The 12,980-nt window shown below is 43.7% G+C and overlaps 1 protein-coding gene and 1 pseudogene across 1 annotated transcript; one reads left to right on the plus strand and one right to left on the minus strand.

The window, feature by feature from the left end:
• Positions 1–6,254: 6,254 nt before the first annotated feature.
• LOC127753859 (pentatricopeptide repeat-containing protein At4g18975, chloroplastic-like) lies at positions 6,255–9,027 on the minus strand. Its single transcript, XM_052279310.1, has 7 exons — positions 8,887–9,027; positions 8,300–8,321; positions 8,097–8,213; positions 7,540–7,650; positions 7,240–7,383; positions 6,916–7,128; positions 6,255–6,725 (listed from the first exon to the last, which is right to left on the minus strand). Exons 1-7 carry the CDS (start codon positions 8,946–8,948, stop codon positions 6,516–6,518), a joined length of 879 nt encoding a protein of 292 aa, XP_052135270.1. The 5' UTR covers positions 8,949–9,027; the 3' UTR covers positions 6,255–6,515.
• Positions 9,028–10,623: 1,596 nt separating this feature from the next.
• LOC127754353 (glutathione transferase GST 23-like) lies at positions 10,624–11,737 on the plus strand (annotated as a pseudogene).
• The last annotated feature ends 1,243 nt before the right edge of the window (positions 11,738–12,980 follow it).

The following is a 12,980-nucleotide window of genomic DNA, read 5'->3' on the forward strand; positions in this document are numbered from 1 at the left end:
TCTCCACCTCCTCCTTCCCCAGCCTCTTCACCACCACCTTCTTCTTCTTCTTCCCTTCGCCGAGCGATGGATAGGCCAGCAACACCTCCAAATCCTCCTCCGTCTTCATCTTTTTCGTCGCCGGCACCGTACCCCACTCGAAACAACTTGGAATCAGCCGCTTCTTCTCGCATGGAGCAGCACATGTACTCTCCCCATCTAACTCCTTCTCCATTGCTAGGGATTTTGGGGGGCTTGCTTCTTCTTCTCTCTTTTGGTTGGTTCGACTCGACTCGATCACCACCTCTGGGTTGGGCTTAATATTTGGCATCCTCTCCGCTCGGAAAAAGTTCGGTTCCTCAACTTGTCATCGAGTTACAAAATCATCCCCCAACCGCAAAACCGGATACATCGCATCCCCAACTTATAAAACCAATACAAACTAGGTCCCTCAGTGGTCTTGACCCCGGTTTTGTCTGACGTGGCAGCTGAATCAGCGTGGGACCCACGTGGGCCCCACATGTCAGGATGCCACATCAGTAGGCCGGCCTCTCTCTTCCTCTCCTTTCCTCTTCTCTCTCTCTCTCTCTCACACACACACACACACTCTCTTCTCTCTACACTCTGGGCAGGCCGACCGGTGGTGGGGAGGAGGTCGCCGGCGCGAGGAGGTCCGACGGCCGGCTGGCGATGCGGCGGCGGAGACACGGGAGAAGGGGAAGGCGGCAGTAGGGCGAGGCGGCGTCGGCGGGCTCGCGGTGGCAGAGTGACGACAGCGGCTGCGACGCGGGGCGAGGAGGTCAGATGGCCCGCCGGCGATGCGGCGGTGGCGCGCTTGTAGTAGTCGTGCCCGGCACCCATGAGCCTGCCCCACCATTCCAGGTCCCACGTTGTGTGTAGAGTGTGTGTGAGAGAGAGAGAGGAGGAAAGGAGAGGAAGGGAGAGGCTGGCTTGCTGACGTGGCATCCTGACATGTGGGACCCATATGGGTCCCACGTTGACTCAGTTGCCACGTCGGATAAAACTAGGGTCAAAACCGCTGAGGGACCTAGTTTACACTGGTTTTGTAAGTTGGGGGATGCGTTATATTCGGTTTTGCGGTTGGGGGATGATTTTGTAAGTCGATGACAAGTTGAGGGACCTTCGGTGTACTTTTTCCTCTCCGCTCGGACGTAATCTGACTCGGACAAGCCCAGCCTACTAGACCACACCCGGACTTCTGCAATCACACATCCTCAACATTGTTAGGAATAAGTTCATTTGACGCCCCTTAGCTTTACACCGAATCCGATTTCTGTCAATCCAAAAACCAGATACAACCAGTCCCTGAACTGACAAAGCCGATTTTTGTCACCATTGTTAGCTGTTGTTATGGAGCCCCCAACCAACTATACATCCGCCACTGATTAAGAATTCAAACCAATATTGATTTGGTGGTAATTCTCTAGCTAGTACTACCTCCGTTCCAAAATAAGTGCAGCCAATTCGTATCCAATGTTTGATCGTCCATCTTATTTGAAAAAATTATGAGAAAATTAAAATAAGTTAGTCACACATAAAGTACTATTTATATTTTATCACCTAATAACAATAAAAATATTAATCATAAAAAAATTTCAAATAAGACGAATGGTCAAACGTGAGACATAAACAGTGCAAAACTGCACTTATTTTATGATGGAGGGAGTACATTGTCTATTTCATGGTCATAAAAGGACCTTGTTCACACTTGACAGCAAGCAGATCCTCGCTGGGTTCAAACTATCGATCATTTTCGTTATTGGTACTGGGGATACCGATATAAAATTTGGTTAAACTTTGCCATTTTTTTAAAAAAAGAGTCCAAAACTTCGGCCAAATAATTTCGTATCGGATGGAGGACAATATAACCGAAATTTCCTAAATTTTGAAGCCTAGATCCTCATCGATTTAAGCCTTGTTTAGATCCTACCCTAAAATTTTTTACCCTATCACATCGAACGTTTGAACACCGCATGAAGTATTAAATATAGGCTAAAAAATAACTAATTGCACAGATTGCGACTAATTTACGCGATAAATCTTTTAAGCCTAATTGCTCCATGATTTGATAATGTGGTGCTACAGTAAACATTTGCTAAGGACGGATTAATTATGCTTAATAAATTTGTCTCGCAGTTTACATGCAGAATCTGTAATTTGTTTTGTTATTAGACTATGTTTAATACTTCAAACGTGTGTCCATATATCCGATGTGACACGCCAAAACTTTTCACCCCTGAATTTAAACACCCCCACCCTGGATCTAAACACCCCCTTACACAAGGGGCTTAAATTGGCCAACAAATGGAAGTTCCATGTTTTCCGGTATGTGTTCTACTCCAAGATTTCGATCACCAGCACTTTGTCATGGATGGGAAAAACAGAGGAAGATAACATACATCATCAAAGTGAAGAAAGTCATAAATAATACTCCAGTACTAGAAATATATTCATATATTCTCTGTAGACAAGGACATGAGGGCTTCAAGAGAAGCTAGCGGATTATTTACAAAGCCATGAGCATGTACTAGAAATATTGTTTACACCGGTTGCATCTCCATGTCCATGTCGTCGTCGTCGGAGACCTCATCCTCTACGTCGACGTAGCCCTTGGCCTCGAAGAGCGAGCGGATAAGCTCCTGGTTCTTGCGCATCCTGATGGCGCTCTCCCTCAACAACCGGTTGGCTCGGAGCAGCACCTCCTTCTGCCACACATCATCCTTGTCGTCGTCAGGCATAGGCATCACCACCTCCTCGCTGAGGGTCGGCACGGCCAGCTTCAACGACAGCAGCCTCTCCACCTCCTCCTTCCCCAGCCTCCTCACCACCTTCTTCCTCTTCTTCCCATCCTCTTTGCGCGACCGATACGCCAGCAACACCTCCTCATGATCATCCTCTGTCGTCGTCTTCATCTTCTTCGCCGCCGGCACATCCTCCTCCGTCATCGCCATGTTCTTCGTCTTCCTCTGGGTCAGATTGCTAGCCAGTCTGGGATCTTCAACACATATCAGATGTACACACCTCGATCCGATTATATACAAATTCTTGGGTCGTGAATACGAAATCGTATCGGATTATATTAGCCGCACACCTCCTGAATCGGATTATATACACCGTAGATTGCACAACTTGTACACAAAGGAAATAGGAGACAACAGCGAATACGATTCCATCTCAATTAATCCTGTCATACAGATTGACAGATCAATCGGCTGGCTCTGCAAGCTAGTAATTTTTTTTTTGGGTTGGCCCATTAACCCATGTGCCAATGGTTGCATCAATTAACAAGAGAACAAGAACATGTTCAGACGGCACGCCAAATACCAACAATTTGCTCGCTTCATCACATCAGGTTCTCATGTAATTCTGGATGCTCGCTCAGTAACACATCTGGACAGAGGAAGACGGAATAACAAATGTCCCAAGGAGGGAAACTATTTTAATCCCTCAAGGGGATGTTCCCTCGTTTGCATAAAAACCATCTAAACGGTTATGAAAAATCCGGAAAAATTTGATAATATTCATACACCACATATATACAACTCCACCAAATCTTAAGTCCAAACCTAACTCACACGTCGAGATATAAAAAAGAAAAAATCAGCATATGAATACTAGCGCACTATTTATATCTAAATTTGTTTTTTTGTTTCTCGATGTGTAGATCGAATTTGAACTTGAATTTTGGTGTACTAGCTAGCAGGTACTATTATACTCTATATTGTCAATTTTTTTTAGACTTTTTCACAACTATTTGCATCAAATTTGGAAGAAAAAAGTATACGAGGGGATATCCCCTCGAGCGATTAGAATCCACTCCCGTTGTTGGAAGCATCAGTTAAAAAACACGGGATGTATTAACATTCAGAAGGCATAGCAAATACCATTGCTTGCTGCACCACATCAGGCTCTTATCTGAGTAATGGATACGTACACTGTCAGAAACAAATCTGGACGGAGGCAAAAGGAATGACAACAATGCTTGAAGCGACAGTTCTAGGAAACAATGATCACAGCTTTATATTCCAACAACTGTGCTACCGTACATACTCCATATTTTTTTTTCCGGGGGATACATACTTGCATTGTGAAGCTCAAGGGCAAGAGACTGGCAGATATTCAGATGTTTCCAACCTGCATTGTGAAGCTCGATGCTGTAGGTTTTAGAGTTGACGCTGATGTGACGGGTCTAGTTAATCAAGATCTTAACTACTTAAAAAATAAATCCGTAATCAAAAGAAATTGCCGGTCGGTATGTGTTTTATTCCAGTATATTTCAGATTACAGGTGAGGTTATGTTACAACGGCTCCATCTCCATGTCGTCGTCGTCGTCGGAGACCTCGTCCAGGACGTCGAAGTAGCCCTTGGCCTCGAACTGGGAGCGGATGAGGTCCTGGTCCTTGCGCATGCTCATGACGGCCTCCCTCAGCGTCCGGTCGGCTCGGAGCAGCATCTCCCTCTCCCGCACATCCTCCTCATCGTCCTCCTCCATCGCCTCCTTGCTGAGGGTCGGCACGGTCACCGTCACCGACAGCAGCCTCTCCACCTCCTCCTTCCCCAGCCTCTTCACCACCTTCTTCATCTTCTTCCCATCCTCCTTCTTGCGCGGGGGATACGCCAGCAACACCTCCTCATGATCATCCTCTGTCCTCGTCTTCATCTTCTTCGCCGCCGGCACATCCTCCTCCGTAATCGCCATGTTCTTTGTCTCCCTCCGGTTTGCAGGTCGCAGCACACCTCAACCGATCGGCCAGGTGCTATGCCTTTGTATATATACACACATGTATAGCAATCTGCACAACATGTAGGAAGGAAATCGGAGATCAAAGCAAATCCGATTCGATCTCAGAATAAGAATCAGAAATCAGGGTGAACACAATCCGATATCAACTAGGAGCAACTATTTCTATTTCTACGTACACACGACACGACTGCAATGTCAAGAGAGGGACATATGCACATTGAAATATTCCTTTTTTGACAAAATTTGCTACAGAACACTTAAAAAATTGTGTAATTAGTTGTGGGATACCCGAAAGACGTGAATTTGTCCGAGTACACTCTAAAAGTGTGGTAATTTACTGTAAGACATTGTGCATATTAAAATATAGTATCCACTGAATTGATGAGGGAGAAACCATGTAAAATGATAGTTTTGCCGCTTCTCTTCTTTCCCTTTTGCTCGGACACTTCCATCGATTTGATCCATCGCCATTGCCGGTGTTGGAGGCAGGTGCTTCCGCGTGGTAGACGTCGCATGGGCGCCCATCCGCGCCGCTCGGCTTGCGGCCCACATATGTCCGGCGGCGGCGGCTTCGATGGCGGTCGGCCTGTCTGCTGGCTCGCACCTATGAGCCTGTGACTGACGACGGACTGCCTGCTGGCACGCACAAGCGGGCGTCTGTGCGTGCGCCGACTTGCAAATTAGAGACCAGATCGAGCCCCTCGCCGGCTGCAGCTGCCTCCTTGCTACCTGCTCAAGCTCTGAAGTCTGAAGTCTGAAGGAGCTCACCATTGTTGCCTGCTCAAGCTCTCAAGTCTGAAGGAGCTAGCTAGCAGCCATCTTCTTACTGGTGGAGCGAGCTCGCCGGCGTGTGCTTGGCTGCTGCTAGCTACTAGCTGGCCAGTTTTCCTCTTGTCCAGGGAGATGTTGATGGGCCGTGAGCTGCTGCCGGAGAGGGAGTTGGTGGCGACGCGCCACCGCCCTCGCCGTCGTTGTCGTCTTCGCCGCGGACACTCAGCGCCTTCGCCGCGAACACCGACTCACTCAACGCTTTCGTCCCGCTCCTCGGCGCGAGCTCCTCAGCGGACACTCAGCGCCCCGCCTGCTCCAGGCCCGTCGACCTCGCCGTCGTCGGCGGCGGCCCCGCCGGCCTCGCCGTTGCGCTGTGCGTCTGCCGCCCGCTATCGCCGTCGAGCTCGCGCCGACCTCGCCCCACCGCGCGCGTTCCCGGCGAATGAGAAAAGGAAAGAGAAGAGACAATCCGGCCATTTAGGAAAATATCTCACCTCTTTTGATCTGGAAATAATAAAATAATGTGACCAGTATCCTACAGTCAATTACACGATTTTTTTTTAGTATCCATCAGCCATGTCACGTTTTTGTGGTGTCTCCTAGCTAATTACATGTTTTTTGCATGTCCTGTAGCAAATTTTGCCTTCTTTTTTCTAAGTGCCGATGAAGGATCGCGGCCAGAGATTGAGCATGGGGTATCAGTTAACAAACACAAGGTGTATTCACAATCAGAGGGCATACGGCAAATACTATTACTTGCTGCATTAGATTAGGTTCTCATCCCATTATATATGGATGCACTGTCAGCAACAAATCTGGACGAAGGAAAATGACTCACAACAATGTTAACTGCACTACCATGCATACTTCTAATCTTAACTGTTGACAATTAGATTCTCATCCCAAAGGAAAGAGTAACAACTTCACTGGCAGATTTCTATTCAGATGTTTCCGTTCTATGCTCTAAGCTTAGAGGTGCAGGCGTGTCCCATCACATGTCTAAGCCGGCTTGATGTTCTTCTCAACCTTTTTGAACTGCCGGCCTTTCTTTTTGTCATTACTCGATGGCTTGTCAAACAAATCCTTGTATTTCTCAAGCAATTCCTTTTTCTCCTCCACTAAACCAAGCATTTCATATGCATCTTCAACTTTCCGTACGATATCTTTGCTTGGAGGTTTACGGCCACATGCTTCAAGATTCTTGAAGAGCTAATATCATCACCAAAAACAGGGAAATGTAATGTAATCCACGTAAGTAGGTTTTATCATACTATGCAATCTGTAAGAGACTAAGCGGCATCATTGATCACTCAAGACCCATCAAACTTCTACAGAGGATCATCAACTTAAAATACAACAATAAAAAATTACTTGATGGACAAGGGCTTGAGATCCATACCTTGACAAGTCTATCTAGCTTATTATTTCTGTAGTAAATACCCAACATAAGACGGCAAAACCGCCATGGAACTGATTGTAGATCATGGGCTATCTTAAACTCCCAGATTCTGCAAGCTTCATCCGCTCTATTATCCTTCTCAAGTGCACACACTAATTGCTCATATGTTCTGATAGTCTTCCCTTGTCCTTTGCTCAACATCCATTTTATCACCTAACCATGCAGTTAGCCATTTATTTAATTCTGGGTGCACAAACGAAGCCTCCTTTTCAAATTAGATCCACAAAGTTAAATTAAAATCAAGCAAATCATAATGTCCGAAACCTGGACGATTCTATGCCACTGTTCCTCCTTTTCAAGAGCTACAAGTGCTTGCTTTATTGAGGCCACAGGAAAATCCTGCTCAAAGGCAACCCAAGCATCCAGAGTGCTGTAAACACCTTCTTTTGAATCTTCCAGGTCAAGCAGCTACAATTTGGAAGTTCCAGTAGTTAGTAGATTTATGTACTCATAAAAATAAAATAGATTTGATGTGTACCAGGAAGCAATTATAAACCTAATTATGGTGAGACTTGATGCAGTCAAACAATAAACCAGACAATATGGAAAACTAGCTGCACGTACAGTGTTGACAAGAAATTTCCTTTTCTCCGCCGATGACAGATTTTTCCCAACTGGGCCTTGTCTCAATTCCTTTGTACTGTTTTGTATGCGTTCGATGATTGCAACATCATCCTGCAATACAAAGACAATTTCTTCAATAATCAATCATCGATCTTTTAGAACTCTAGGACTGTGAAACATCCAGCAGTCTATGCCTATTGTCTAAAAACAACCATTTAGCAGTCTCAAAAGACAAGAGTCATAATATAGACAAAAACAAAACCATCGTAATGACAGAAATCTTAGTGAAACTGTTGGATTAGAAAAATGAAACGGGTTGAATGTTAAGCCTTAGGGGAGTAACCTGGAACATAAACAAGGGAATGTGCCATGGTAACATGGGATGTAGATTAACTGTGAAGAAATAGAAAATTATCCCAAAACTCCATAAGGATGACAGGAATATGTAACTGGACCAATTTGGCACACTAAGCAACTAAGAAATACCCATAAAGTTAAAAACTTGTGGATGAAAGACACACAAAGATAAGTATACAGTTTTAACTTTGTGTACATACCTTCACAAGACTTGGTTTCAACTCCCTTGATTGATGCCCTCGATCATTTGAAACTCTATTACTTGTATCTGCAGAGAAATTTCTGGTGGTATGGTTGCTACACCAGCCTGCTATGAACTAAAAACAGGTGTATAAATGGAAGGATGACTTTGTAAAATGGGTGTAAAATGTTGTCCGAAGGAAAGGACAAAGGAGAATAGTACCTCAATTTGTGAACTCTGTATCCTGCACAACGTAGAGAGCAGTGAGATTAGTAATAGAATTAGCCAATGGCTCAAAGGTAGCAAGAAGCAATCTCTTCAAGAAATTACAGTGACAGAAAGGCTAAAAACTCCTGATTTATTCTCCAGTTTAAGAATGCATGTTGGATCAATAACAACTTAAACATGTTAGACTAATCTCTCAGACACTGCTAAACTACCGTTAGCAAAGTGCTTGTTACATTAATCTGTCGATGTGAGAATCTTGAAGACCTCCAAAGGGTAGGGGTTAGTTACTTAAAGTGTTCACACTGCTTGGAGAATTAGAGGAAAGACAATAAAAACCCCTATGTTTTTCACTAGTTCAACTAGTGCCCAGTAAAACAAATAATAGAATGTTGAGCCGACTTGGGGCGTGCCTACAGTCAAAACAAGGCTGCATCATGACATTATCTGGGTTGGTAAATGGAGCAAGAACACAAGCAGGCAAGCAGTAGTCCGGCAACTAGTAGATTTGGAGAAAGAAAGAGGGGCGGAATAAAAAGAGAAAGGGCTTTAGCACAGGAACAGCGAAAAGGAATCGCTCTTACGAGTAGACGGCGAGGTTGGCAATGAGTACTCGGTGGGAGGATCGCCGGAGGTAGCCCAACATCGTCCGGGCCGCCGGCGGCGAGGGCGGGGCGGCGGCGGCGGAAGAGCCCCCGAAGTCCGATTCGTGTGGAGAAGGGAAGGGAAGAGAGGCCGCCCGGATGGAGAAGCTGACGGTGATGGGCCAGGCCCATCACAAAGCCCATGTAAAGAAAGCCCACATCCAGACATCCTCGGCGTGGACCGGCGGTGCTGTCGGCACGGCCGCCGGCTGACACACATCTTCCACCTCGAGGTAATAGAAAAAACCAAACAAACATATTTGCAGTTATTCTGCACTTCATTCTACATGTATCAGAAATTCAAAATACTTGGGTACTAATCACTTGTCCTCTGGAGTCGAGTCGGTGCAGTGTAACTACACATTTTTATCTTATGCACATAGGAATTTAGCATTTGATTGAAGCTTTTTGCTCCATAAATCCATTTTTTTGAGATGATAAATGATAGCTGAAATATCTGTGGTATGTACAGGAAGGGTTTAGGATTGGAACTTTAGGAGATAGCTGAAGAGGTTGCCAGTCTCAAGTTTTGAACTAGATAGCTGAATTTGTGATATTATTATACGAGGAGAATAGCTCACCAAACAAAACATTTGGACATTTCGCTTTCTTCTTACTGTCTGGTCTTCAGGAAATCTTCTTCATATTACTTGTTCTTAGCTTCTTTTTTTTTTACATGTATGACAATAATTCGGTGGCAGATTATAAATTACAAGTGTTAATTTGATGAATTTTGTTCTAGGGCACACCCACTTAACCACTTTAAGCCCTAGAGTGCCCCCTTTATAAGAACTAAAGTTGATTTAGTGAAGTGTATCTTTGACCACTTGATGGATTGTTAGAAGTTTCAGTTGGCAGTACTTTCTGAAAGATGGAGTTTTGCCATCAAACATATATATTTCATGATTTCTGAATCTTTGTCTTTTTCTTGAGTAGCTATTGAGAATCTATATCAAGCAGATATGCTGCAACCCACATTTGCAACTGTAGGTAAATTGACGTTTATTTTTTGCCGGGTTGGCTGAAGGAGGTCGACCAAATGTTATCAAGATTGAAAGAGGAAAAGTTACAAATTGCAAAATGCAAATGAGATGCATCACTGATTCCCAGTGACTCCATTTTATTTTTCTTCCTTTAGATAAACCTTAGAAAATTAGTATGGTTTTGATATATATAATCTCCTGGAACTGATATCCTGAACTTGTTATTTCTTTTAACTTTTTTGCTCTTAATCTGAATCGTAATGCGCAAGATAGTTGTGCTCATGTCTGACTCCTTTGTTTGCTCTTTGCTCCTTTTAAGTGGCAGTTACTATTACGAATTATGAGCAGATAGATTATGAAGTGTTCAACGCATCCAATTGAAGTTTATTAATTGTACATCTTTAAACAAATATCTCAATACTGTAATAAAAATGATGGAATTTACACCTATTGCCTTATTCAGGTTTGGATAGAGTGGAACTTAACATGATGCAGACATATTACTTAAAAGTCAAAGTAAGAAGCCACTGCAGAGTGCAGACAGAGTACTTCAAAATCAAGCCACCAAAGCTAACTCATAGCTAGTTAGCTACACTTTGAAACTAATCTCCTTCACAAGAAAACCATTAGCACTATGTAGCAGATTAATCAAACTGAAACCCTCACTCCACAGCATTGCTCTGCAATCTTAACCATGGATCACCAAGAACTAGAAGAGGGAGCTGAGAAGGTGAAGCTGTTGGGCATATGGTCGAGCCCCTACGTTGTCAAAGTGATATGGGCACTAAGGATCAAACACGTGGAGTATGACATCGAAGAAGATCTGAGGAATAAGGGCAACCTGCTTCTGGAGTGCAACCCCGTGCATCAGAAGGTCCCTGTGCTGATCTATCAAGGCAAACCGATTGCAGAATCAGACGTCATAATCGAGTTCATCGATGACGTTTGGAAGGACTCCGGCCAGGGGCGGATCTACAGTACTCAGGTCGGAGTCAGGCGACACCGATGACTTTCGGTAAAACCTATAGCAAAACTGCTTATCCATATGTTATAACATCATAATCTAAGCATAATTAGTATAATATGACACCGATAGACACGTTATGATATCAACGAATCAATTTTGTGGATCCGCCACTGACTCCGGCCACCGTATCTTGCCTGAAGATCCCTATGAACGTGCCATGGCACGTTTCTGGTCCAAATTTGGGCTGGACAAGGTCAGCGATTTTTTTTGTTTATTTTCGCAAGTCTAAACTTTCAAGTAATCATTGATCCACAATTGCAGCTGTCACCTCCGATTTGGAAGTGGTTCACCACACAAGGCAAGGAGCAGGAGGACGCATAGGAAGTTGCCATGGAGCAGCTGCTGGTTCTGGAAAAGGTGCTCCACGAGAATAAATTCTTTGGTGGAGAGAGGATCGGGTTCGTCGACTTGTCTCTGGGCTCTCTGTCGTATGTGATTCCGATATATGAGGACATCACCGGTGTCAGGCTGATCACCAGCGACAAGTTCCCTTGGCTGTCTGCATGGATGGAGGGTTTTCTGGGCTTGCCACTCGTGAAGGAACATCTGCCACCTCTGGACAAGCTACGACCCAGGTATCAAGCAATTCGTGAAGCATTTTTATCTAAATAGAAACAGTTGGTTAGTAGCAGATGCTGATATACTGCTCTCTTCAATGTTTGTATATGTAGCAGTGCCACTTCACACTGCTAGTATTTGTTATTACTACATGAGCTACGATATATTTTTATTATATTGTCTCATACTTTTAAAAGAGCATACAAGTTGATACTTTGTTCTTGACACCGAGCTGAAAGACTGGTACTATAGTAATACCATATACCCAAGAACTATAGCTAAAACAAGCTAAATTTTTTTCCTTTCTTTGCCGGCATTCTTCTCGTTATGTATGATCTGTTAATGCTTTCCCTGCACATAACACCAACAAACCAATAACACGATCATCAAGATTTGGACAGGAGGCAGATTATATATAGTACATAATATTGACTAGTTGATTCCTATTTCACTCCAAAAAGGATGGAATTACTGATACTTACTCAGCAAAGATGAAGCACCCTCTCCTTTACTATGTGTAGTCTTATAGACCAACTACTCCTCAGCAAGGAGAGAATCTGAAGACATATAACAAAATAGTCTATCTTATATAACTGCAGTAATTGCAAATGCAACATGGAATTGCAAATGTACAGTGATTTAGGGAAGAGATTTGGTTTGGGATTTTACCTTGGCGCTTGAAGGAAGCATGAGTTGTAGGGGGCAGCTCAAGGGTGCATGTTGGGAGGAATAGAGATGAGGCCACCTTATGAGGGCTACTATTGCTGCTGATGTTACTAGTGTGAGCTGTTGCTGCAACATTGGAAGCCTTGGTGGGAGATGAGAAGGGGCTATGAGGCAAATTGTACTCTATTCCACTACAAAACAAACATCAACAAACATGTCAATACCAGAAAAACAAACATCAACAAACATATCAATACCAGAAAGTCCTTCGGCAACTAGCATGACTTGCACAAAAACTACTTAATAATAGGCATTTATTGTGCTAATTAGTTTCTTAACTGCTTTATCCTATCCTTGCCTTTGCATTTCTTTTCCCATTGGTTCCTTCTAATCAAGAAAAACATTTGATCAACATTATTACTTGTCTACTCGTTATCTTCTTTTGTATTTGCTTCTAAAGCAAGAATTGTTTAAGTCAGAGAGAATTATATAACATACATGTGAAAAAAAGGAAAAATATAGCAAATAAAAGAGGTAACAAGTTTAATGGTATATTCTGTCCTTTTTCCAAAATAAATATCCTACGTTTTAGTGTTCATCTAGCAAACCTTTTTCTATCATCATCTTACCTTTCCAGGAATCCACAAGCATCATTAGGTGTTGCTGCCTTGGGACCATATTCTCTCTTCCCCTCTTCCGTAGAGATGACCGTGCGCTTGGCTTCTGTGGAGATTGCAGTAGAGGCAATTTCCCTCATAGCAAACTCATTCTTCAGCTTATTGTCTATAAATAAAACAAGA

This window comes from Oryza glaberrima, chromosome 11, assembly GCF_000147395.1.
Source record: "Oryza glaberrima chromosome 11, OglaRS2, whole genome shotgun sequence".
Taxonomy (NCBI): Eukaryota; Viridiplantae; Streptophyta; class Magnoliopsida; order Poales; family Poaceae; genus Oryza; species Oryza glaberrima.

Excerpts from the sequence above, each read along its gene's own strand:
- LOC127753859 (XM_052279310.1), bottom strand. The coding sequence starts at position 8,948 with ATGTTGGGCTACCTCCGGCGATCCTCCCACCGAGTACTCATTGCCAAC. Across the intron at positions 8,322-8,886 it reads GCCAACCTCGCCGTCTACTC|GATACAGAGTTCACAAATTG; the intron begins GTAAGAGCGATT and ends TACGTTGTGCAG. Across the intron at positions 7,384-7,539 it reads GGAAATTTCTTGTCAACACT|CTGCTTGACCTGGAAGATTC; the intron begins GTACGTGCAGCT and ends TCCAAATTGTAG.